Source organism: Euprymna scolopes, chromosome 37, assembly GCF_053919585.1.
Source record: "Euprymna scolopes isolate OS-2025 chromosome 37, ASM5391958v1, whole genome shotgun sequence".
Taxonomy (NCBI): Eukaryota; Metazoa; Mollusca; class Cephalopoda; order Sepiida; family Sepiolidae; genus Euprymna; species Euprymna scolopes.
The window spans coordinates 79,078,013-79,104,695 of NC_136518.1; the positions used below are offsets into that span (position 1 = coordinate 79,078,013).

Below are 26,683 nucleotides of genomic sequence, written 5' to 3' on the forward strand. Positions count from 1 at the left end.
TTTAATTGTCATTTAATTGTGTTTGCGCATACGTAACCCAACATTCGCATGGTCAAAGAGGATTGATTTACTTATGCCGTAACAACTGCCAAGAATGTTTCTGAACTTTGAGACAAAACTTGATTATTATTTGGAATACCGTTCTTATCGTGAATGTTACTTTCCAATGTTTTGGTCAATGGAACCTCTGACATTCTTCAAGTGTATCTTGTTGAACTCAAGAATCTGAACGGAATTTTGAATCAAACACTTTATTTAATCCACAAGGTTAGCATGCTCTCGTTCTGTCAGCCATGACTTAGTAGAAATTCTAAGTAATCCACAAGTGTAATTATGTAATTGCAAGAATACTTGGCATAGTGGATAAAGTACTTGGTAAAATTATGTTGTAAAATTACACTCTTCAGGAGGTTGAAGGTTCAATCATCAGTGTGGGCGATATTCAAAAATACAATTCCGAATTACTTAGTACTTCTCCCCAATCATGGTTGACAGAGCATGTTACCCGTGTACATTAAATAAAGAGTTTTGTTCGAAATTTCATGCAGATTCTTGAGTTCGACAAGATACACCCGAAGTCAGAGATTACATTGACCGAAACGGTGTGAAACTCACTCAAGATGAGAATAATAGATCGAAGAATCCAAATACAAACTCCCAAGAAGTTATTTCCAAAGAAAAAGAAGAACATAAAGAACATTCAAATATTGCGAGAAAATATTCTGAGATCATCACATTTAGTTTTTGTAGAAATTTACAAACACATTAGCTGCACTACCATTTAATGAAAACAAATAGTCAACAATTCACAGAGAAATCAACATTTTCTTGCTTTTACATTGAATGCATTAAAAGCATCGACAGAATTTATAGAATTAAAAGTGAATGAGAGAAACAAGTAAAGAGAAATCCAGTTTTTCACACATTACATACTTTTCACTTTAAAACATCTTTGTTTCTCATAGTCTAGATATTTAAGATTGTTACGATTTTTTATTTTTAATCATGGGAAAAATCCATATTTACACCCATTGTTATTGAACTAATTTTGTTGATTACGATAAGGTTTTGTTTTAAGTAATTAAAATGAAAAAAATCTGTAGACATTATACAATGAAAGGTTGTAGACATTATACAATGAAAGGTTGTAGACATCATACAATGAAAGGTTGTAGACATCATACAATGAAAGTTGTAGACATCATACAATGAAAGGTTGCAGACATCATACAATGAAAGGTTGTAGACATCATACAATGAAAGGTTGTAGACATCATATAATGAAAGGTTGTAGACATCATACAATGAAAGTTGTAGACATCATACAATGAAAGGTTGTAGACATCATACAATGAAAGGTTGTAGACATCATACAATGAAAAGTTGTAGACATCATACAATGAAAGGTTGTAGACATCATACAATGAAAGGTTGTAGACATCATACAATGAAAGGTTGTAGACATCATACAATGAAAGGTTGTAGACATCATATAATGAAAGGTTGCAGACATCATACAATGAAAGGTTGTAGACATCATACAATGAAAGGTTGTAGACATCATACAATGAAAGGTTGTAGACATCATACAATGAAAGGTTGTAGACATCATACAATGAAAGGTTGTAGACATCATACAATGAAAAGTTGTAGACATCATACAATGAAAGGTTGTAGACATCATACAATGAAAGGTTGTAGACATCATACAATGAAAGGTTGTAGACATCATACAATGAAAGGTTGTAGACATTATACAATGAAAGGTTGTAGACATCATACAAAAAGATTAACAAAACATTTTTCCTTAAATAAACATTAAGTTCTTTGGAAAATAATCACTGATTTCAGACAGAACCATTGATTGATTCAATGAATTTATGCAAGACTCACTTATTGAACCTTTTCAGCTTACAAATCCATTTTAGTCAGATTATGATGAACTACTGATATCAGATGTTTCTGACAATTTGACATAGATTTTCTTAAAAAAGTGTTTTTAAATGTTCTTTATGAAGACCTTCAAGGTGCTCATTACAACTACATCATTTCTGAAGTCGTCTCTGTATTGTTGTCTGATCATTTGCGGATTTTTCTCATGTTCTGTTTAATATTTGCAACCATTTAAAAAGCATTCTCAGAGTTTGATCTCATGCAAAAAAAGTACAGATATTAACAAATTTAAAAACGATCTTTTAAGAAAAGAAAAAGAAAAAAGATTTTTCATCTTTGTTATTAAGGAGAGTACATAACTCAGATTGTAAATTTGAGTGACACCTAGGAGTCACAGGTGACTCCAATTAAATGGTAATTTATGAAATCGCGCCTCAAGCAAAAAAGACATGAAAAATCGTGGCTTTCTATTTTAGTTTCACCACGTTCTAAGAGGAGTAGAAAGTGGATCTTTGGTTCACCTTCGACAACAGCGTGTAAGAAGTTATTTTTAACTATAAATAACTTTTCACTCAATGAATGTTTGTAATTTTTGGATATATTCCTATTTTTGTCTTGACAATTAAATACATAATATTGCTTTTGGTTAAAACACGTTAAAAAAAAAAAATCAACCTGTTGACTTTCTTAAAAAGCACCATTTTTTTTTTTTTATCAAACACTATGTTATTTACATTGGTTTCAATGCGTGAGGTCAGCTTTATCCAAATTAATCCACGTGTTCACCCCCAGTTTTCTGTGCAAAAAAAGCTGAGAAAGACTTAGGATGACCCAGTACTTGTACAGTTTAATCAAGATATTAAAAAATGAAAATATCGCAAATAGGTTATATTGTACATACGTGCTATGGAACAAAGTTCTCAGAAAAAAATTTCAATTAATTTCATCAAGTAGTATTTTTTGTTTTTTTTTACAACGAAAAACAATTTGTTATGATACCGAGCAAAAGGTTTAATTTTTAGGAAGAAAAGCTAGTATTAAAGATAGGGAGGGAGTGTCGGCGCTTTAAACGGAGTTATCTCCCTGTGGTGTGTTCAGCAAATTATTAGATGGCTGACTTCAACGCGATCTCATAAAAACGTGTCTTTCTGCTGTAAACAAAAAACTACTTGATCAAATTAAGTGTAATTTATTTTCAGATTTTTAGTCCAAAGTGGATAAGTACAATATCATCTTTTTTCGATATTTTCATTTTTTAATGTCTTGATTAGACTGTGCTAGTACTGATGACTCGTATAATTAATAACATAAATGTGGAGTTTTATGAAGAAAATCATTTTGTGCCACCATGGTGACCGTGCAACCTACATCTGATGTGGAAGAGACACATTAAATGAAGAAAAAGACAACGAAAAAGTAAATAACCTTTTGTTGCTGGTGTAATACAATAGGATTTCAAAAAAAAGAAAAAAAAAAAAAAAAGAAAAAATGCATTTTCAGTAAAAACATTATGTAATTATGTGTCATGTCGAAATTAGTAAAAAAAAATTTTAAATGACAGAAAATGATCGATTAAAAGATCTGCTAGGACTATTTTTTACAAAAATACATAGATATTAGTAATTTGCCATTTTTAACCCTGAAACGATGGATTCAATAACCGTATATTTCAGCGTATAAGACAACCCTTAAATTAAACAAATCATCTTTAAAAACCAATATTTCACAAGATACCAGGTGTTTCAATCTCTAGCCCAGCCTAGGCTAAACAAACGTGCTTTCGTGATTTAGCAGTCTTCTTATACAACCGATATATAACTTTATTAAAATTTGCTCCAATTTTGTACCTCGTCTTATCTGACGGTCGCCTTATACGCCAAAGTATACGGTATTCAATCAAAATCATGGTAACCGCAACTAGTGTCCCTTAATTTAAAGAAGTTTTCAACATTAACAAATACGATGAAACTATTCTTCAATGAATTTTATTTTTATTTGCAATTATTTTTTTTACTCTATCATTTTTCCTAATTCTTTTCATTTTTTATTAATTTCAACATGACAAGCACATAGTAGTGTTTGTACCTAAGACGCATTTACTTGAAATTCTATTACACTGCACAATCACCTGCTTTTTAAAAATGAGTATTTATAAATTAAAAAGAAATTCAACCATTGCTTTTTCCAAACAATAAAGAAAAGGAAAAAAAAAAAAAAAGGTACGCACCCCAAGTCATAACTTTTCCCTCAGCAGTAATGATCACACTGTGGCATGCTACACAACCAGATACGACAGTCCGTACTCTCACTCCACACAAGTTGGATATACGATGAGGACCCCATAGGTTACGGCCACCAATGTTTTTTACTGTTTAAAAAAATAAAACAAACATTAAAATGATTAAAACTATCTTAATTATAACAATCTGGCAGTTTAACTATTATAGAGAAAAATAGAGGGAAGGAGAGCAATTGAAATAACTAAACGTGGAAAAGAAAAAGCTTCTAAAAATAAATCTACCAGACAATTAGATGTGCATGCGTGCATGTATTTAAACGTGATGATAATAAAATCTATGTGTACTTTTGACTTGACTGCGATGACATTCACCAAGATAGGCTGAGTTGGTTCTTACCAGCGTCCTGGATGAATGCAGATCATGCACAACGGTCCACAGCGGCCAAGATATTTATGGGCAACCAGTCCTGGGATCAGCAGTAAACACCATAGACTATAGTCCGGAGTGGGTTCAACGTAAGCTTTGATGGTGTGCAACATCTTCAGCTGACCGCTTGGGTATCTTCACCAATCTTGAAGTGGTTCTTGAGTTAGTGCTTTGTGAATGAACTCTTCTGTGTTGTGGCATGCGGCATAGCTGAACCAACAAAGCATCTCTTTTTAAAAGCGTTTGGTTAAGGTGGATGATCCTCAATCGCATCCAGATTTGTGTATTAGAGACAAAATAATGCTAGCAGACCTACAGAATTACGGCCAAGGTAGCATAGGTCAAGCACTACCAACCTTTCAAGATTCGCAGTTTTCATCAACCAGGTTTTGCAGCTATAAAGAAGTGATCGTATCGTGGCATGTTAATTCGACAGTGTTGTTCGGGATTGTGTCGTGTCAATCAACGGTGTTGCTCGGGATCATGGCGTGTCAATTTGATGGTGTTGCTCGGGATCGTGTCCTGCCGAATCATTGGAGGTGTTCGGGATTGCGTGGACGAACTTGTTCAGGACTGTGCTGCCATGTGTACCATAAATACAGACACATACATATTTTTTTTTCATTCTCTCTTCCCTCGTGAAAGTACAGTTGTGTGATTATTATATTATTTTATCAATCTGGTCATTCTAGATTTAGGATAAAATCAGGCTGGTCATTGCAGAAAGATTCGTTATGCTTCAAAATTCCAGAATCTTCAATACCAAAGGAAGACCTGATGAATCTTTCACTGTGAGCAGATAGATGAAACCCACGTACACCTAACAGATGCTGTAATGTACAGTATTTAAATAAAATAATTTATATTCACTCTTATACAACCTACGATCGAGCACTGTTTTTCTCTTAACTTGTGATGCATTACATGCAATATAAGTCAAGTATGTCTAAATGTTCCTTTTTTTTTTTTTTCCCCATGTATAAGATTCACTCATAAACAAATTATGTCATCATGAATTTTGGAACACAACTTTTGGGTGCAAGGGTGGGTAATGTGGGTCATATTTAATTTATATAGTTTAATTTATAGCAAAGGCGTCAAAGATGAGGTGGAAGTGTTTTGTGAAAAATTCACATACCTCCAATATTTATACAATTTTCACAATAAATATCAGCCATCAATAAGTATTCTCCAAATTTCGGTTTCTTTGAAGAAATTTAAAAAGGAAGTATAATATGGACACAACGTTTCGTTTGGAAATCCAAACATTTCGTATTTACATAAAATTTGATTCATAGTCATTAGAGACAAATTAATTCATACTTCTTAAATTACAATTTCTTATGGTGTTAACTTACCTCCTTTAGGGAGATGGCTCCGTCCAGTCATACACCAATTGGTCCCACCAGAGAACAACACTTCTCCATTTACAAGCGAACCTTCTAACGTCTGCAAAAAGACAGAAACAGAAATAGTTTTTAGCATTAGTCAAAGTGCTCCTCCTCTGGGGTGCCGACTTTTTAATCCCACTTTCCGACCCTTGTGTCACATTTCTCACCGTAGGAAACAAATAAATACCTTCAGTAACGCACAGGTGATTTTAATTACCAAGATTAAATAATTATATTTCGGAATTACTACGATCACGATTATTAATTTGTATTATTTGAACGACTATAATCGTATTGACCGTTATATTAACGTTTTCGCTGATGTAACCTTCAACCTTCTTTGGGTAAATCTTTTCAACCTTGAGAAATCTTCTAGTCGAACTAGAATACCTGTACGAAATGTTGAACTGATCCATAGAGGTATATTGTTCTCATTCTTTCAACCATGATCAGATAAAACTGTTAATTTATGCTATTCTTGGTTATCATTGCCTGTAGTAAAGATTGAACTTTTAAGCACCAAAAAACTTGGTCACTTACAGGGTGTTTTTGAAAAATTTGACAGTTTTTGAAAAGGAAAGAAAAACAAGTCATATTTGGGTTAATAATTGATGTATTCTTAAAATTCACACCACATCTTTTATCAAGTACAGTTCACTCAAAGAAGCTACCGTGAGCTTCCGCCGCAGTGAGATCTGAATCTGAAACATGTAGCCTTGACAGTGTTCTTAAATAAATGGTTATTATTTGATCTTGGGAATCGGCTCACCTTTGGTATTGCAGGCGATATGATTGATTTATTTTTCAACTGCCCTCTACACATAATAGTTCATGGGTTTGCAATCAGGTGGGGTCGGTAGGGGTAGTGGAGAGAAGAGTACTTATACTTGTGAAAACAGTCACCCAGAGTAGGTTGAGCCAGCTCCAAGTGTATTTGCTCCATCAGGAGTCAAAGCAGTCCATCCAGGTCTGTCTGCTGCCGACTCCTCAGCATACTTCAGCTATTCGCATACCAAAGACAGGTCACAGCTTCCAAGTCAACTTTGACTATTTCAAGTCATGTCCTCTTCCTGCACCATCCTGATAGTCAGTTGGTGGAGGATGAAGGGTGTGACCAAACTATTGGAGCCTCCTGATAAAAAGTACTTCCTTAAGTCTAGGAAACTTATATTATGCGTGAATTGTGGCGTTTGGAACGTGATTGGAGATATGAATCCCAAGAATGTGTCTAAGACACCACCAATCAAAGACTTCCAACCTTTGAATGTCAGCTACTGACAGGGGGCAGAGTTTGCACCCGTACAGACGGATTGTGCAAACAAGGGCCTGGTAGATGCAGTACTTGGAGAGTCGCTATTTAGGATTAGTAAAGTTGTGGAAAATAATATATCATTTGTATATACTCTACATATTTTGTTGTTTTCCCTATCTTGAACGAATCGTGCACAAAAGCAGCTGTTACACTTGACTGTTATTAAGTACTTGGTTCTAAAATGAACTGTTATGTGTCTGTCAGTACAGAAAAGATCAGTCACAAAGAAAAATGATTGTTTCCCTGTGTGCATGAGAGAGAAACAGACATATTAGACGTCTGTGCTGTACGCTCTTTAGGTGATATCGTGCTTCCTCCTCAAGGAAACTTTTTAATGGAAATTGCTCCAAACAAGGTATGAAGCCATTTGATGTAAGAAGCTAAAACATTTTTTTTTAAATAAAAAAAAAAGTACAACTTCAAGGTCAAAAACTTGTCAACAATAAGTGCTAGAGATGGAATAGATTCTGAGCAAGAAAACAGCAATTGTTCCTCCTTTGTCAAAAACATCGGAGAAATTCAAGTGTAATGTGAACAGGCATCTCGCTGTCCAACTACATAAATAGTATCTCTGCAAATCTGGTAACCCTTCACAAACAAGTGACCCTATGTCTTATTTGGGGTGAAACGTCAATAAAAAGCCTCACTTCTCAAACTATTCTTGACTGTACTTGCCAGAGACTTGTGTTGCAGATGTCTACAGCCCACTCAGGAATGCTGATCATCTTGTGATAATGATATCATCCTAAACTTTTGACCTCAACCTGAAGAATTATTATTTAAAATGATAGGATAATACAAATTGATTGCGAATCCATTAGAGACATCCTATTTAGTAAAACTTTTTCTCTCTTCACTAAATCAATGAGAATATGGAGTAACTGACTGGGATCAAATAACGCATAAAAGCGCATAGAAATTCTTTAGCAAGTCCAATTCTCTCCAATTATTCACTTAGATCTATGAAGCTATTTTTGCACATAGGCAGCACGCATTCCATAGCTCTCAACCGGCATAAGTCAGCTACAAATAGACAAAAATTTACAGCATAAAGAACTCATTGGAAGACTGTAATAGCTGTGGCTGAATGTAGGAATACCCAGATGAATAGCAGAAATTAAGAACTCACGTGGTGAATAATAAGCAACAATTTTCCTGTTATCCAAACACAAATGATGTTGTTTGCACAGAAAATTGATAGAGCCAAGCTTCTAATCTAGCAGTTTTTTTTGAACTCCACAAACCACCCGTTACCAAATTTCTCACTGGTGACTGAAGCAACATTATGTTCCGATATCTGAATATCAAAAAAAAAAAGCCTTCATCCTTCTAAAGCATGAGAACCTGCTGCTGCTATCCTTGCTATACTGTAATAAAGAAATGCTGTATTGAACTGGCTCCTGTCATTTTCAAACTTAACAAGCTAAAAATTATATGGTCCCCTGACTGATGACTTGAATTTTAGGAGAAAAATAAAAATGAGCCCCAAAAAGTGTTTTTCAGCCCTAAAACACCCTGGGACTCAAGCCCCAGAATTTTCCCAGGGCCAAATATTATGTTTCCAGATGTCTATCCATGTGATCTTGCTTTCGGGTAATTTTCAGCAAAATTTAATGATCGGAAAAGATTCTACGTCCCAGAAAGTGCTATTTTTGGCCATTTTAACCCCTTTTGACCCCTGAGGAAGCAACCAGAATTTTCCCAGGGTCAAATATTAAGTTTCCAGATGTATATCTATTTAATCTGGCTTTTGGGTAATTTTCAACAAAATCTAACGATCGGAAAAACTCTATGTCCAGAAAAGTACTATTTTTGACCCCTTGTGATGCAAGCAGAAATTTTATCAAAAATCTGAGAATGTTACATTTCTTCCCTTGGGTAGTTTGTAACTTCATGCAAAATTTTAGAAAAATGTAATGAGTAGTTATTGAGAATTTTGGGAACGAACAGATGAATGGATGAGGGTGAATTCTAAGGTCCAAATCCGACTAAGTCGGTGGATCAACAACAAATGCCTTGCCGAATTTCATTTGCTCCTATAGTTGAACAATTGCCTTTGTGGTACCAGTGTTCAAGAATTCTAATAAAAGAACTGATCTGCAAAATTCTTCTCATGCTGTTTGGAATTTTTGAGATGAGGATCAATTATTTGGATTATTTGGATTCTACAGATGATGGTTCTCATCTTGAGTGTTATTTGCACGTGTTGAGATGAGAACAGTCGTCCGAAGAATGCAAATACAAATCTCCTCCTTCGGTAAAAATCTTTAGAATCATTAATCAATCTGGCCATTGTTCATGACTTTGTTCATATTGAACTTCTTTCTAAGCAACAGTATGGATTTAGGCAAACATGTTCTACTGCAGATATCCTAACTGTAATCTATAAACACATATGACATACACTGAACTGAACAAGGAAGGTGAAGCTAGGGTAGTAGTGCTTAATATATCCTAAGCCTTTGACAAAGTCTTCATGAAAATCAATTTGTTCAGTATTACCAGATAAGTATATTTAATAAAATCAAATCCCTCCTAGTCAAAAGAAAGATTCAAGTCATCCGTGATGACTTTTACAACATCACATTAATGCGAGTGCTTGCCAGGAATTGACCCTTGAATTACTATTATTCTGAGACTAGAGAGGAGGAGGAGGGGGGGGGGCTCAGCTTTGCCCGGTTGTAAAATACATTAATATATGATATTTTAATTTTTCCAGATTTCGTATATATTATTATAGAATCGTGATTTCAAAAGTAAAAAAAAAAATATATTTTGGTGCCATCAGCTAGAATCGAAACTGAAAGCAAAACTGTAGCATTCAAAGCTGGTGATGTTACCACTGTAACAACGTGACTCGTATATGAATTGATTAAAAATAAACTAAGATGAATTTACAAAATGTACAACGATTTTTTTTCAATTTTGACCCATTTTTGACCCCATAAAAACCATTTTAATCGGCTAAAGACCCATAAAAGAACGGTACATAATTAAAAAAACAAAAACAATCAATCATTTGAGGTCCCGAGCACCATTCTGTGACTTAGTTTCGGAAGAGTCAGAGTTTGAAAATATTGAGACAGACTGATAGACAGACAGACAGAGTTTTATAAACAAGATTTTCATAAACGACCGTTCTGATGCAATCGTGTCAGAGATGGGTATATTTGCTGATGACACCGAGCTCTATTCTCAACATGTTGGCTAAACAAATGCACACATATTCAAAAGCAATGGCTGAAAACTTAAAAAATGACTTTCAATCTTTAAGTGGAATCAGACCAAAAATGGATGGTTTCATTTAATGCTACTAAGACAAATCTAGTTTTTTAACAATAAGAAATCTTCCCAATCAACCAGTGATTATCACGACTAAGAACCTTAGCTGAAACTCCTACATCCAAACTCATCAACCTAATATTCACGCGTAACATGATTTAGAACAAATGCATAGAAGATATTGCTAAATTTGCTGCAAACAAGATAGGCTCCCTATACAAGGTTATAAAACTCCTCTCACCTGCCAGTATCCTATTTCTCTACAAAGCAACCATTTGTCCACGTGTAACATAGTGCGTATGAGCGTGTGGGGAAATATCAGCAGCAGCGGAGGATGGCTGGCTTGCAAAGAGATTGGCAGCAGCAACAGTAGCCAAAAAAGGTGCATATGCAAATTAGAAAGTGTGCATGAGAAGAAAAAGGAAAGAAAAGGGAGAAAAAAATGCACCATGTGGTCGGAGAAAAACAAAATAGACATCAAAGAAAATGGACGTGTAAAGTCGAGGATTAGAATAGGCCGGCATGCAGTCGGAGGAAAGAGAAATGCAACCAGGCTAGATGGACATGTGGAAGCAAGAGATTTTTTTAAGTGGTATTGAGATGGGAGAGTAACGTGTAATAAAAACTATTTTTTTTCTTTGTAACTGCAACGTTACACACGCATGGAGTATTGTTGCCACATCTAGAGTGGTGCATCAATCATGAGTCTCTTCCCCCAAAAGAAGATTCTTTCTAATAGATTCCATATTATTTACCAAGTTTTTGCCTCTGTCCCATTTGCCATAACGTTGCACCTCTGTCCTTGTTTTACAAATACTCCCAACGGATTTTAATGAACTTGTACCCCATCCCTCGATGTAAATATATTAACAACCAACCAAATAATCACCAAAATCACATCCATTCACTGTACAAGTCCCCCAGATGCTTGTAAGCTTTCTACTTAAACACCCCGTCTCACAAACTGCTTGCCTTTAGAATTTTCTGCCCTTAATCGTTATATGAGCAAAATTCAAAAATTGAATTTCAAGTAAAACCAATGTTTCTACTCAATAGTCATGCCACAGTAATGAACTTATCCAAAAATTATGAAAAACAATACATGAGAAAATTAATGAAAAGTTTCCAAAGATTTTGCAAAATTGACCTACGATTTTTTTTTTAACCGAAACTTAATTTTCACTAATTGTCTTCAAAAATAATTTTCTACATTATAGTTTTTCATAATTTTTGGATATGTTCATTACTGAGACATGACAATTAAAGTAGATGCCATTGGTTTTACTTGAAATTCAATATTTCGATTTTTACTCTTATAGCAGCGAAACACCAAATTCTATTCCTCCTATCCCTACTGCACCAAAATGCAGAAATTTAAACATGTGAACAAAGATCTTGCTGCGCAATTCCCTATTTAGGACGCCCCTATAAATGTGGCCCCTTAATTATCAGTAGCCCCGTATGTTTCGGTGACAATGTGGCTTGTTTGGGGGTGAATAAAAAGAAAATCAATTCACTTTTCCTGTCATCAAAAATGCTAAACATTTTGGAAATGGTAATGCCAAACAAATTCAGCATCATATTTGATTTCACCGAAATGTAATTGAAGGAAAGAAACCAAAAGTTTCATGCCAAGAATTGTTGCGGTTTATATTTATTGGCAAAGATTCTTGATTCTTCTGATAATTTGGTTGCCAGAGAGTTAGACAGCATTCCTTCTTTTAAACAGATTTTATTGGATGAAAAGAAACAGACATAGAATGTCTAATAGAAATGTTGACCATTCTTTCAAAGAATTTTAACTTATGCAAGAATGAACATATACAATGGACATAAAATGTCTTTCTAATTCAACTGATTTGTCAACTAGGCTCCAACCCCTGTCCCATCGCCACAATGTTGCATCCATGTGCCTGTTTTACAAATATTTTAATGGAATGTGCTCTGAAGTCATTGCACTTGTGCCCCTCCCCCCGACATACATATCCCCAACAAACCCGCTTAGCAACAAAATCACACCCCTTCACTGTTGAGGTCCCTGAATGTCAGAAAGCTTTATATTCTAATAGCTTCTTCCCTTGAACAGCTAAACTTTGGAATTCCCTTCCTGCCACCTGCTTCCCTGACTGTACCGATATGCAGAAGTTCAAATGTAATGTAAACAAACATCTTGTTAATCTTTTTTAGGTATAGTCCCAATTAGTAGCTTCTCACGTCCAAATGACGATATGCCTTGTTCGAGATGATGGGGAGCAAAAAATAAATATATATATATATATATATATATATATTTATTTATATTGTTTTAATAAAAACCAAGACTTCAAGAAATGGGTTGATAGCAACAAAAAGTGTATTTCATCGTTAGTTACAATTGTTTCAAGACTATTTGGACAAATTCAAACATTATGTCGTTTGAAAATTTTCACACAAACAGCCTTTCTTCAGATTTATTGAATAAAAAAACACTTTAACAATGAAACATTAAGGAAAAGAAACATTTCCTTTATGAGGAAAAGAAAACAAGTGGGAACACTTTACTTCCGTCGCATCCTTTGTAAAGTATTTTTTAAAAGATTTATATATATATATATATCGTCAAGGGTGTGAGTTCCATATAGAAACGTCAATTTAATTTGAATAAAATAAAATATGCATCAAGTGTACTTGAAGGCCAAATCACAATGTAATATTAGGAAAATAAACAAATAAATTTCAAACAAGTAAAATATAACAAATATATTTCAGAGCTACATTTCATCCTCAGTGATGCATGTTCTATATATATATATATATATATATATATATATTTTACATGGGGGTCACCACTTATCAAGGCCCAGGAGCCACTCGGGGATAAGAGTTATTGTGTGTACACTAATCAGTGGGATAGTATCGTAGTAATAGTTAGTATTGGGGATTTGATAAAGTGTCTTACTTAAGGGGGCGGTTCATCAGGAATTTGTTTGTGTTGGACTTGAAGGCATATATATATATATATTACAATCATGAAGGGAAGGCTTAAAATTCATGATTAAAAGTAAAATTCATCATGCGTAAAACATGTTAAAAAAAAAGGGGGAGGGGAGAAAAAGAAAGAAAAATAAAGGAGAGGGTCAGCAGATCAGTTTCACTTTCTCAAATTATGTATTGGTGGATTTAAAAAGGAAAAAAGATCAAAAATATGTAAATTATTAAAATAAAGTTATGTTGCGTTTTGTTAATGGGGGGGAAAAAACAAACAAACAAACAAAAAAAAAAAACAAAGAAAAGAAACATGGAAGCAATTAAAATAAAGCAACATTCTGATATTTTTTAAAGATCGTAGAGGTTAATCAAGCTCAAACCTAACAGACATTCCCTCTATTTACAGAGAGAAGGCCTTCTCAACCGAACGTGAATAGTCTCCAGCATCTTTAGATGGATTGTTGAGTGAGCACAACTCAGAACTGAAAAGTTCGCTACACATGACTGGTTTCAGTAAACTTCAGCACAAAATGACGATATGCCTTGTTCGAGATGATGGGGAGTAAAAAAGAAATATATATATTTCTTTTTTTTTTTTTTTTTTAAACATGTTTTTAACTCTTTTTCAAAGTGTTTTTTAACATGTTTTATTAACTGTTTGCTTGTATGTGTGTATATATATATATATATATATATATATATATATATATCGTCAAGGGTGTGAGTTCCATATAAAAACGCTGATTTAATTTGAATAAAATATGCATCAAGTGCGCTTGAAAGCCAAATCACAACAGAATATTAGGAAAATCAATAAATATTTGCGTATATGGAGTATCTCTCATCTTCAAAGATTACTTATGTGAACGAACTAATATCAAAATCTGTAATATATGTAGAGGAAACTCTTTACAAACGCAAGTTGAGGTGAAAAACACCTTGTGTCACATCACATAAAAGGACTTCCAGCGACATTATCAGAGATAAAGACAAGCACGATGAATAATGATTGTATAAAAATATTAAAAAACGCATAATAGAAAAGAACCAGAAATTTGGAAGCATATTTCATCTACAATGTACAGTGAGATAGTGGTCATTCTAGCGATATTGCAAAACGTATTCTACAAAGGAATCATATCGGACATCCAAGCAAGGCGATGACCGATGATTTTATAAAAGATATTAAAAAGATTATAGAAAAGAACCCTAGAATTCCAGAATCACATTCCATCTGCAACAATGTCGTGTAATGTACAGTGATTGAGTAGTCGTTCCAGTGACATTGTAAATATGTATTCTATGCGAGTTTCATGTTGGGCATCTACGCATATAACGGACAAAGAGTCTTATGTAAAGTTAGGTTTACTCAGCAAACATGGATCAAAAATCTAAATATTAATTTATTTGTCCGTACGTCTGGTGTCACAAAAAACATCATCATCACAAACATTAATTAATGAGAAACGAATTACTATCTTCATATATATATATATATATATATATATATATGAGCAAACAGTTAATAAAATATGTTAAAAAACACTTTGAAATGAGTTAAAAACATTTAATCTGAAAAGGAAACACTAGATAAATTATAAATAGATTATATATATATATATATATATATATATATATTATAGATATTATAAGCTCTATTTCCTATTTGGTTTTATCGAGCTTTTATATCTGGCTGAAATAATTTTATAAATATTAATTCTTTAATATTTATAATTTACTTTAATTTTACCATCTTGGATCATTTTGGTAAATTCAATTGTAATTTTCATTTTATATATATATATATATAATCGCTTTTTTCAGTTGTTGTAGTTAATAATAATAATAACAACAACAATAATAATCATCATCATCATCATCTTTTTCTTTTTTAACTTACTAGAAATAGCCACACCAAGCATCAAAGATTTCTCTTTGAGAATAACTTGTGATGTTCTCTGGAGTCTGAGTGACAAGTGTCCCCAGATTTCTAGTACTCTCCACCTCTTTCGATAAATCTTGCGTATGAATTTGCGCTATCGCAACAGCCGCTTACCATGAATTTCCCATACCGTTTAATCATGTAAAGAGTGTGCACTAACAGTATCAAACTCTCGCCTAAAACTGACCGACTCATCAAGAATCCATGTTAACTTTTTTGACTTTGTTGAACTATTGGACAGGTTCTCTTATCTGGTTTTATTATATAGCTCAGGGGTCACCAAACTACAACCGCGACGTCAGTTCATTCAGGCTGCTAACGGTACTTGTATTTGCTTGATAAAACGTATGGAACAAAACTTTGTGATAAAATTTCTATTTGAATATTATGTTTAGGATACTAAAATATATTTAGTAAAACTGCCAGTGATCGGTAAATCCTCTGCTTTTCTTGTACTTCCACAGGATTTTGATTACGTTTCTAATTCAATGCATTTTTCATTTTCCATTTTCTTCACCCTTCATTCTGGCTACTAAAAAAAGATTCACAAATCTCAGTAATCTTTTTTGCTGTTTAGTTTGTAAGATTCAGATATGTGTACATCATGTCTGATGTAGCTATCTTTTTGATGTTGTTGCTTTCTTTGATAATTTTTTAGTAAATAAAATATTGGTTGCTTTTGTTTTTGTTCATTGCACGCGCATCCCCCATGATTAAAATGGAATGCTAAACTTAGTTTTTTGTCTTTTTTTCCAGAGCTTCTGTTTTGGCTTGCAAGTATTGAATAGAATGATTATGCGGCCTGTGTTTGTCATTTGTTCAGTTATCCGTCCTGCATTAAAAAGAACATTTGGTGACTGCTGGTATAGTTTCATTATATAACTGGAGGTACTTGAGTGTAGAAAAAAAAAATGTTTTTTTTTACAAGGAAGTCACCACTTATCAAGGCCGGGAGGCCACTCAGGGATAAGGGTTATTGCATGTACAGTAATCAATGGGATAATATCGTAGTAATGGAGATCTGATAAAGTGTCTTACTTAAGGGGGTGGTTTGTCAGGAATTTGTATGTTGGACTTGAAGACCACCAAGATCTAGTCAGGTGGGAAACAGGCAAACGGAAGAGAGTTCCACAGGCATGCATTTCTAAGAAAGAAGCTTTGTTCATGGATTCTGCGTTTTGATTAAAGCACAGATAAAGAGTGGGGAAAATTACTGACAGTGGTTTCAGCTAGACGGGTGTTTTTTGTGAAAGATTTGCGAGGAGGTGAGGCCAGAGATTGGAGCTCAAATGAGCACTTGCCATGGAAATAACGATTCTGCATGAATTGTACACACATTTCAGAGTTGTAGATTGAGTACTATCGGATAACATTATTCAATTCATGTCCAGTTAATTCAACAGGTTTTGTCAATCCTTTTTAGTGGAACACCATACGATTGTATCATATCATACAAGAAATGATGATCTAAATCTAATCAGAGTTTTTTTTTTTTTTTTTACATGGGGGTCACCACTTATCAAGGCCCGGAAGCCACTCAGGAATAAGGGTTATTGCGTGTACAGTAATCAATAGGATAGTATTGTAGTAATCATTAGTATTGGAGATTTGATAGAGTGTCTTACTTAAGGGGGCGGTTTGTCAGGAATTTGTTTATGTTGGATTTGAAGACATCCAAGTTGTAGTCAGGTGGGAAACAGGCAAACGGAAGAGAGTTCCACAATCGTGCACTTCTGAGAAAGAAGCTCTACTCATGGAATCTACGTTTGGATTTAGGCACAGATAAAGAACGGGGAAAATTATTGACAGTAGTTTCAGCCAGACGGGTGTTTCTCGTGAAAGATTGGAGCTCAGACGAGCACTTGCCATGGAAATAACAATAAAAACGTAAAAAAGATTAAACCCAAAACTCCAACTCCTAATGTCAACCTCCACCACCAGGTCTCCTTCTCTAACATCAGGAGTCTATGTTCCAATCTTCAAGAGGTTGAAATCCAATTATAGGAAACCAAACCCGTCTTATTATTCCTGTATGAAACTGGTATTGAACCGACCATTTCCCTAGATGAGTTTGCAGTTAATGGATATCAAACTTGATATCAAAATCTGACCCCCAAGATTTTCATGGGCATGGAGTATGTACCTACATTAGAAATGGCTTTCCATGTGGTAGATATATCTCCAGAGACCCTAATTTGCCCTACATGTTTCAGAGTAGCACTTTCTCACAGCACCACACTCCTATTTGCCCTCTACTGTCCCCATAACAACAGAGTTACTATCATTGAGAGTATTTCTGAGAAAATTAGGCCTTGATAAGCGGTGACTCTCAAAAAAACAACAAGCCGAGCATGCGGGGTCCCCCTCCATGAGTGAATAAATCCGTTCTGGCAAAAATTTACTTCAACCATGACTAATGTTTGTGCAAAATTTCAAAAAGATCCAAGGAGTGGTTATTGAGAAAAGCACGAATAAGTGAACGGACGAACGACTTTGGGGCAATTTTACCCCTATAATGCCCTCTAGGGGATCAACCAAATCAAGAATAAAATAAAGGGAAAACTAAAAAGAATATTTTAAAATCCTATAAAAAAAAAAAATTATGAACGATGTCTATATTTGAATTATTTTTCACAAAGCCCACAATCTGGGATTAAGTCTCCACCTAGACAATGTTGGGTAAATACACCTAGTTATTAAAATAAAATTAACACATTGGATTGCGTAAAGAGTAGTCAACACGAGGGGAGATGAAGATTGGGGAGAGGAGGGAGTATCAAGATTGGTGTTGGCACTGTTCAGAAAAGCAAATAATTCTGCTCATATAACATATTAGTCAAACAAATTAAAGTCATATTCTCGGATTTCTACCAATCAACAAACCCCAACCCTTACCACCATCTTAGTGGACTTGTCCATCCAGTTTTTTTTTTCCCCCCCCGTCTACCTGAGCAAGCCATCAAAACTTTTCTTTATTGACCCAGAACACTGGTAAAATTGGTCAAACCTTCATGATGTGAAAGGTTACAAAAAACACAAAAAAAAAAAACCAAAACAGGTAAATAGAAGAGAAGTGACGGGAGAAGAGGAATAGCAGGATGTGTGGGGTTCCTCACTATTTTATCCGTGACCCATCTTTATGCTTACAACTTATGAACGAGACAAAAATTTTGATTTCTTAAAAAATCGAAATGATAATAATTAGAACGAGTGCTCATTCAGTATCGTTTGTAATAAAAATTCTATCAGGCTGACAAGAAAGTTCTTGTGATTTTTAACTTTTAAATTCAGATGAACATATCTTGGCTCAAACAAAAATTTATTGATCGAAAGCAGCATTATCAGAATTAACACATTTTTGCCAACTCAGCGTAAAAATCTTGTGATCTGGTGGCGATGACATTGCAAAAGATGTTTTTGATATCACTTCGGTTTTTGAAGCATTTCTTATGCAGAAAGTTATCGAGATGCTTGAAGACGTGGTAGTCGGTAGGTGAGAGGATAGCGGATGTGGCAGAGTTTTGTAGTCCAATTCATTCAACTTCTGCAGGGTCAGTTTAGCAATGTGTGCATTGCCACGGAGGAGAATTGAGCCTTTTCTGTTGACTAATGTTGGGTGTTGTTGTCGAAGTTTCTGAGGCATTTCATTCATTTGTTGACAGTACTTTACCGCCGTAATGGGTTCGCCTGCATTCGAAAGACTAATGGATGAGACTGGTTGCAGGTCACCAAATAGTCAGCATGACCTTCTTTTGGTGCAACTCTGGCTTCAGGAAATGTTGTGGAGTTTCGTAAGGTCTAACCACTGAGCTGAGCGTCGCCAGTTGTCGTAAAGAACCCATTTTTTCATCACAAGTCACAACTTTGTCAAGAAACAGGTCATTCTTGTGACGTAAAATAAAAGAAGATGACACTTCATAACGGCGTTTCTTTTAGTGGTCGTTCAATTTGTGAAGCACTCATTTATCAAGTTTTTCTCTCTTTCCAATCTCTCTCAAGTGGTTGGAAATCGTCAAATTCAGAAGCAAGTTCTCAAAACATTTGTGCGTGGATTGGTTTAGATTAAGGCGCTTAATTGATCGTTGTCAACATCCGATGGCTGACCACTATGCTCATTATCTTCAAGACTCGTCGCCACCAAAAACTTTCTTAAACCACCATTGTACTTTGTTGATATTGTGAGCTGTTTCAGCAGCTTTTCGGCCTAGCTTGAATTGAAATAAGAAAATTGTGTGAATTTGCTTTTTTTCCATCTTGTATTCAATGTTGTGAAAAACAATTGTTTTAAAATGATTGTAATTGAAACGATTAGATAGCGAAAAACGCTCTTTAAAATGATATATAAAGTAAAGGTATCATAACAAAAACTTATTCGAAAATACATCATTTGAAATCAAAATTTAAAATTCCGCAAGAACTTTCTAGTCAACCTAATACATGAATCTTCAAAATATTTTTTTCTGCAAAAAAAAAGTTCTTAGTAAGGAGAATCTGTATTTTGCTTTTGTGAACCTGGAGAAAGCTTCTGACAGTACCAAGAGATGTGTCTGGCAGGCATTGTGTAAAACTAGCAGCAAACAAGTGATTAGTGAACGTTGTACAAAAATGTTCAAAGTCATCTATCTATTATATAAAATGAACTTTGCCTGTGAGTTTATCCCCTATGGACTCTGAAACGGCTGAGCCGATTTTTAAAAAAATTTTATACAAAGGTACTTGATGTGTCTGAGAGTGTTCTTGCGTAGGTTTTGTATTAGAATATGTCTGATCAGTATCGAAAATCGATAATCAAAAAAATCTGATTAAAAGAAGGAAACCCGATTTTGACCAAAGTTAACACTTTTATACAACTTATCACAAGTGCATTTAAGAAGTTTTATCACCACACAAGCAGAAAGGTTCAGCCTATACAATCAATAGTAGATTCATTTATAAGATGGGCATGTTTGAAATAAATGTTTTTTAGAGTACAATTAAATCATGACACTTGACTTCATTTTAAACTTTAAGTGAAGCCATTATTTACAGATAATTTTATAAAATCAACAGTAAATTCTCTACAGTGCAATGTAGACTGCAATGTATTGTGGACTAAGTTACTACAGGAAGGCATGTGAAGCTTCCTCCCAGTTCACTGCGAGAGGAGGGAAGTCCTTAACTAGAGCAGGCAATCAATCGGTTTGATTAAAAAAATTAGCAATTTCACAGATTTCGATGACAATAAAAGGAGGGAAGGATGAAATATCTGTTGATCCTCATTCAATCCATGACAATGTCGGGTCTCCTTGCTAAGTGTTAGAATAAACAGCACATTTAGTGACAGCTTTACTGTTAAAAGTAGGACATCAAGAGCACTATACCGAGGTTTGTTGCTTTTTTTTTTTTTTTTTTTTTTTTTTAACCTAACATTGTCCAGAGATTTCCACAGTTTGTCAGGAAGAGTTGATGATGACTTAGTACTTGCCAGTGAAATAATGGAAGGTGTACTCCAAGTGTTCTTACATAGGTTTTGTGTCGGAATGCATCTGACAAGTATCAAAATTCAATAATTGAAAAAATCCATGTGAAACAATTAAAGGTGTGCTCATGTTAAAACTTTGAAGAAATGCGATGGAAAGTAAACGCCTGAAAATGGAGGTCACCAACACTGAACAGTTAATCAGTGTTTGCAGTGTTGGAAATTCCCCAGAAAGAGGAAAATGCAAAGTTTTTTGGTAAGGGAGTTGAATGCAACACAATTTTTCTATGGTCTATACAAGCACTAGATACACAAGAAATGTACGTTGAGACATGATTACCCCCCGACAAGCAACTAAGTCCCACCCCTTTACAGTAGAGATCCCTAGGTGTAAGAAAACCATTTACTCCAATAGTTTCTTCCCCAGAACTGCAAGTCTGGAACTCCCTTCTGGGATTCTGCTTTCCCAACTGTACTGATATGCAGAAGTTCAAGTGTAATGTGAACAAACATCTTTCTACTCATCTCCCTTCATAATGCCCCCACAAATTAAGTCCCTGATAGTAGCCCCCTACTTCAAAGTGGCACTGTGCCTTGTTTGAGGTGAAAATTGAATTAAAAAAAAAAAAAAGAAAAAAGAAAAAAAAAAAAAGATAACGAGTTTCTGTGCAAGAAACGTAAGCATGACGAATGCAAACTCAGACATGGAGCAGATATACGTGGGTCACAAAAATTATTGAGGTTGTTTAGAAATTTTGTTACGTTGATGGCACCATTGGAGAACAGTGTGGCAGGTGCTAGTGTGATTGCACGAATTAAGAGTAAAGTTTTAGGAACCTTTTTTATTACCAACGAACAGTTGACCAAGGAAGAAGTCTATCAGAATTGTGTACATGGTGTGATGTATGGAAGTGAAACACATCTAGTGAGTGTTGAGGATATGCGTTGCATGAAGAGAAATGATATGAGAATGATACTATGGATGTGTAATGTGAGTTTTAAAGACAGGTTTAGATCTGATGAGTTCAGAGAAAAGTTAAATCTGGACAATATAGGGTGATGCATACAGAACAGGAGGCTTTGATGGTTTGGTCACTTTGAAAGAATGGATGAGAGTTCTTGGGTTAGTAAATGTAGAGCAGTTGATGTACATGGTTCGGTTCACAGGAGAAGGTCAAAGAAAACCTGGAAGGATTTGGGAGAAAGAGGGATAAACGAAGACCTGGTCAGATATGGGTTAGTTTGGAAATCAATTGCTAAAGCAAAGTTGACAAGTTATTGACCTTGAAGTAGTATTTTCTTTTTAGTAGCTTCTTATATCAAGTGGCTTCTATTAAGTATGTTAACACAGTGTGATAATGCATGGAAGTAAAACCTGGCCAGTGATGGTTGAGGATATGCATTGCATGAAGAGAATTATAAGAACGATATGATGGATGCGAAATGTGAGTTTAAAAGATAGGCTTATATCTGATAAGTTCAGAGAAAAATTAAATGCGGACAGTATAAGGTGATGCATGCAGAATAGAGAAATGCATAACAGGAGACTTTGATGGTTTGGTCACTTTGAAAGAATGGATGAGAGTTCTTGGGTTAGTAGATGTACAACAATTGACATAGATGGTTTGGTTCACAGGAGAAGGTAAAGGGATAAAAATGAAGTGAAAAGGATGGATTTAAGAAAAAGAGGGATAAATGAAGGCCTGGTCAGAGATAGGTTAGCTTGGAAGTCAATTTTTAAAACCCGTCCAACGATGTATAATGAACTGAAGATGTATGTCAGTGCCTAGATATACTTTATTGACCACCGCCCTCTCTCAAACAACATTCTCAAACTATGCCGTGTTTCAAGATGCCGACTTACTTTATTTGTTTTTAATTTGTCTTTGTCATTACAATACCCAGCAACATGTAGTTTGCTTATAATCTATAAATATAAAAGCGAAAATGTATGTATGTATGCGCGTTCGCTTTTTCTGTGTGTCTACAAAAGGCTTCTTTCAGAGAAGCGGTCGGTCGCTTCACAACTTTTAAAAACTTTTTATATCACATATAAATCGTAATATCTCACAGTTAACAACGAAGTTCGCCTGTCTATTTAATTTGCTCGATTTCGGGAAGATAAATATTCAACATTTTGTCGCTCGCCGCATGTGGGTTAGTCTTTTTCCTATAACATCTTGGGAAAATAAAAATTCCACAGTCAAACTGATCTCATTAACTCATTAAAACGGGCACCTGCCAAATCCAAGTAATGAAATAAATTCAAACGTGTTTCTGTTAGCATCTCGCGGTGGGGCAATCGTTAACGTCGCACGTTTTTGTTTTTTTCACTTTAATTTACAACTTTGCCTCAAGGGTTCGGGTTCAATCCTCATACTTACTTTTTTTTAACCCCCACCCTCCACCCCTGGAGTTTCCACACACACCTCCAAACACCTGGGCAACGCCGGGTACCTCTCGCTAGTTGTATTGAAAACCTCCCTGTAAACACTCCTTATATATATATGCTAGCAGCATTCATCCTAAGTGTGTTGAACTGGCTTCCTGCAAAGGAAGAAGTGTCAAGGGATTATTATGTTCACAAGCGATCCCCAATCGCACGTCTCACTCCTTATGCACATAAACAGGTGATCGTCACAATACATTTTTTTTTGTTACACATTTTCAAGAGGTACATCTTTTTTTTTTTTTAATTTAAATCAAGGATGTTGACTTTAAAATAATTTTTTTTTTTAAATGTAATTTGAAATCAGGGACGTTAACTTTACAATATTTGCTTTTTTTTTTAATCATTAAATTTGTAAGACCATTAAAAGTCGTTTCTGTTGCAGATATTTGACGGTGTGAGACTAAGAAAACCACTGTCATGGACATATGTCAGAAGCAGAAACGCAGCATTGAATTCCTAGTAAATGTGCATTGAGAATGGTGGTGACTATGTAGAAAAACAAGCCGAACATGTGGAGTCCCCCTCCGCAAGAAAAAAATTTACTTTCACCATGACTAATGTTTGTGCAAAATTTTTTAAAAAATTGAGAATAGTGCAAACAAAAGAACAATTTGGAGAAAATTTTACCCCTATCATGCGTTGTACCAAAAAATCCGTTCTGGCAAAATTTTACTTTTACCATGACTAATGTTTGTGCAAAATCATAAATAAATTCAAGCAGCAGTTATTGAGAAAAGTGTAGATGAACAATTTGGAGGCAATTTTACCCCTATAATGGCCCCCAGGGGGAGGGGGGGAGTTATCCCGGAAAATCCGTTCTCACAAAAATTTACTTTCACCATGACTAATGTTTGTGCAAAATTAAAAAAAAAAAAGCCCCAAGGTGTGATTATTGAGAAAAGTGTAAACACAATAACATTTGTCGGTGGAACAATAAATTCTGGGGCATAAAAAGTTGTTCGTTTTAATGATAGCGCTCCTGTCTTCATGGCTCTTCAACTTTTTGAGTAAAAAAAAAAAAATGGGGGGAGGGGGTAACTTTACTTTTGGAAGAACTCCTATATTTTCTATTAGAAATATATTTCAGAGGATAGTAAGCGAAGTGCAGACCTGTAATCAAGAGCCCATTTGTACCCATCACAAACGACTCAGCGTGTTGGCATCACGGCATCAAAAAGCAGGGATCACTACGCTTTGCATTTCCCGCCGAGAATCCAGTTTTATGCTGCATTATCGATTAAAAATATCGTACTTGATAAATGTTACCAGAGGAGACTTTTACTGTTATTCTACAAGTGTTACAAGTACTTTAACAGAGAATGCTCCGACGAACTGCAAGCACTTGTACCCCCTCGATGTAAATAATCCCCGACAAGCAGCAAAATTCCACCCCTTCACAGTTGAGATCCCTAGATGTAAGAGAGCCTTCTACTCCAGTAATTTCTTCTCCGGAACCGCTAGACTTTGGAATTCCCTTCTGGGTTCCTGCTTCCCCCAACTGCACTGACATGCAGAAGTTCAAGTGTAACGTGAACCGACATCTTGCTGCCCAACTCCCCACATAGTGCTCCTGGAGCTTATGTCCCTGATAGTACCCATTTACAATGCCTCACCACAGGACAGAGTTAGACACCAGGGTCGTTTTTTAACGTGGAGAAAAGGTACAAAAATAAAAATTGTCTCAGTCGTGAAGGATTTCTCCACTGAAAGAGAACGAGAAATGGAAGTGCTGCATCTGAAGAACAGATACAGCCCCTACATCAAAGTGGCAATGTGCCTTGTTTGGGGTGAAAATGCAATAATAAAAAAAATAAAATATAATAAAACTATTCACCCACAAACAAGGCACATGCTACTTTGGATGTAAAGGGTGGTTATTTGGGGCCAAATCTACATGTAGGGGAGTTGAGCAGCGAGATGTCTGTTCACATTACACTTGAACTTTTGCATGTCAGTACAGTCAGGAAAACGGGGAACCAGGAGGAATTCCAAAGTCTAGTAAATTTGATGGAAGAAGCTATTAGAGTAAAAGGCTTTCCATCATTTACCAAACCTTAACATTAAAGGGGTGAGATTTTGCTGCTTGTCGGGGGGGAGGGGTATTTATGTTTAGAAGATGCAACTGCTCTAAATTCAAAGCACATTCCATTGACATACCTGTAAAACAGGCACAGAGATGCAATATTTTGGTGATGGGGCAGGGGTTGAAGTTTGGTTGATAGTGTGGGACCTATTAGGTTGGAGGTTATTTTTTGGATTATGTTTCAGATTGTTGTCAGAGACAGCATTAAAATAGTCTGTATACTCGCATCCATACAACTGAACTGCAGTAAGACAGTTTTAACAGGATACTGCCTGTAACGTGATTGTTTAATTTTCACTTCATGGTATCCAAGTGAAAGGTTTGATCTGTCCAATGACCAAATACGTACGTCTCTTGGCAACACCACCTCGAAAAAAGACACTTGTTCTCGCTAAATCTATCAACCAAATGCTCAAAACCTTCAGTCTTACGCTGCCATTTCAGCCACCTTATATTGACTTAGAAATAACTAATCACTCGTAAACCTAAGGTCAACAGTTCAAATTAGCCTCGCTGCATCTTGTGTTTTAGTTGAATGCCTTTATACGCAGCACGGGGTCAGGTGATAAATCTTAACTTCCTTCGGGACTATTTTCATATTTACTGTAGCCACAATGTACAACATATTAGAGATATTACATTCATGAATTTTTGAGATGAGGATTCTTTATTTGTATTGTTTGAATTCTTCGGACTACTGTTCTCATCTTGAGTGTCATTTTCACAATGTTTCGGTCAATGTAATCTCCGCCCTTCTTCAAGTGTATCTTGTCGAATTCGGCAATCTTTCTGCTGAACTCATTATTTTCTGCACAGAATGTCAAACAGAATCCTTTATTTAATTCACTAATCTGGGTGCCCGGCGTTGCCCGAGTGATTGGATATGTGTGTTGAGCAAATAGAAAAAAAAATAAATAAATGAATAAAAGTAGGCAGGCAGGCTCAAACCCGTACCGCAAAGGAGGAGGGAAAAAAAAAAAAAAAAAAAATGACGTGTTTGCTGTTGCATTCATCGCCAAACCGGAAGTGACACAGGTTTAAATTAAGGCTAGACAATTGAAAAGAGGGGGATGACTTAGTGACCCCTTCCTGTAGAAAAGTGCCCAGTTGAGGGTGAAGGAATTAATGTTTTTGGTCAATTTTTCAATATTTGTCGTCCGAAGAGTCGAGCTTCAAAATGATACCGATCTTATGAAAATCCGTCACCTCTGTCAAAAGTTTTAGGCAGACATACAAA

At 35.2% G+C, this 26,683-nt stretch overlaps 1 protein-coding gene across 2 annotated transcripts in view; it reads right to left on the reverse strand.

The window, feature by feature from the left end:
• LOC145261242 (protein RCC2-like) overlaps window positions 1–26,683 on the reverse strand; it is a 60,312-nt gene that overhangs the window by 20,338 nt on the left and 13,291 nt on the right. For both annotated transcript variants that reach the window (XM_080119625.1, XM_080119624.1), the window contains exons 2-3: window positions 5,918–6,008; window positions 4,121–4,261 (exon numbers count right to left, since the gene is read on the reverse strand). In XM_080119625.1, the coding sequence (XP_079975751.1) occupies window positions 4,121–4,261; window positions 5,918–6,008 (232 nt within the window). The remainder of the gene's footprint in view (window positions 1–4,120; window positions 4,262–5,917; window positions 6,009–26,683) is intronic.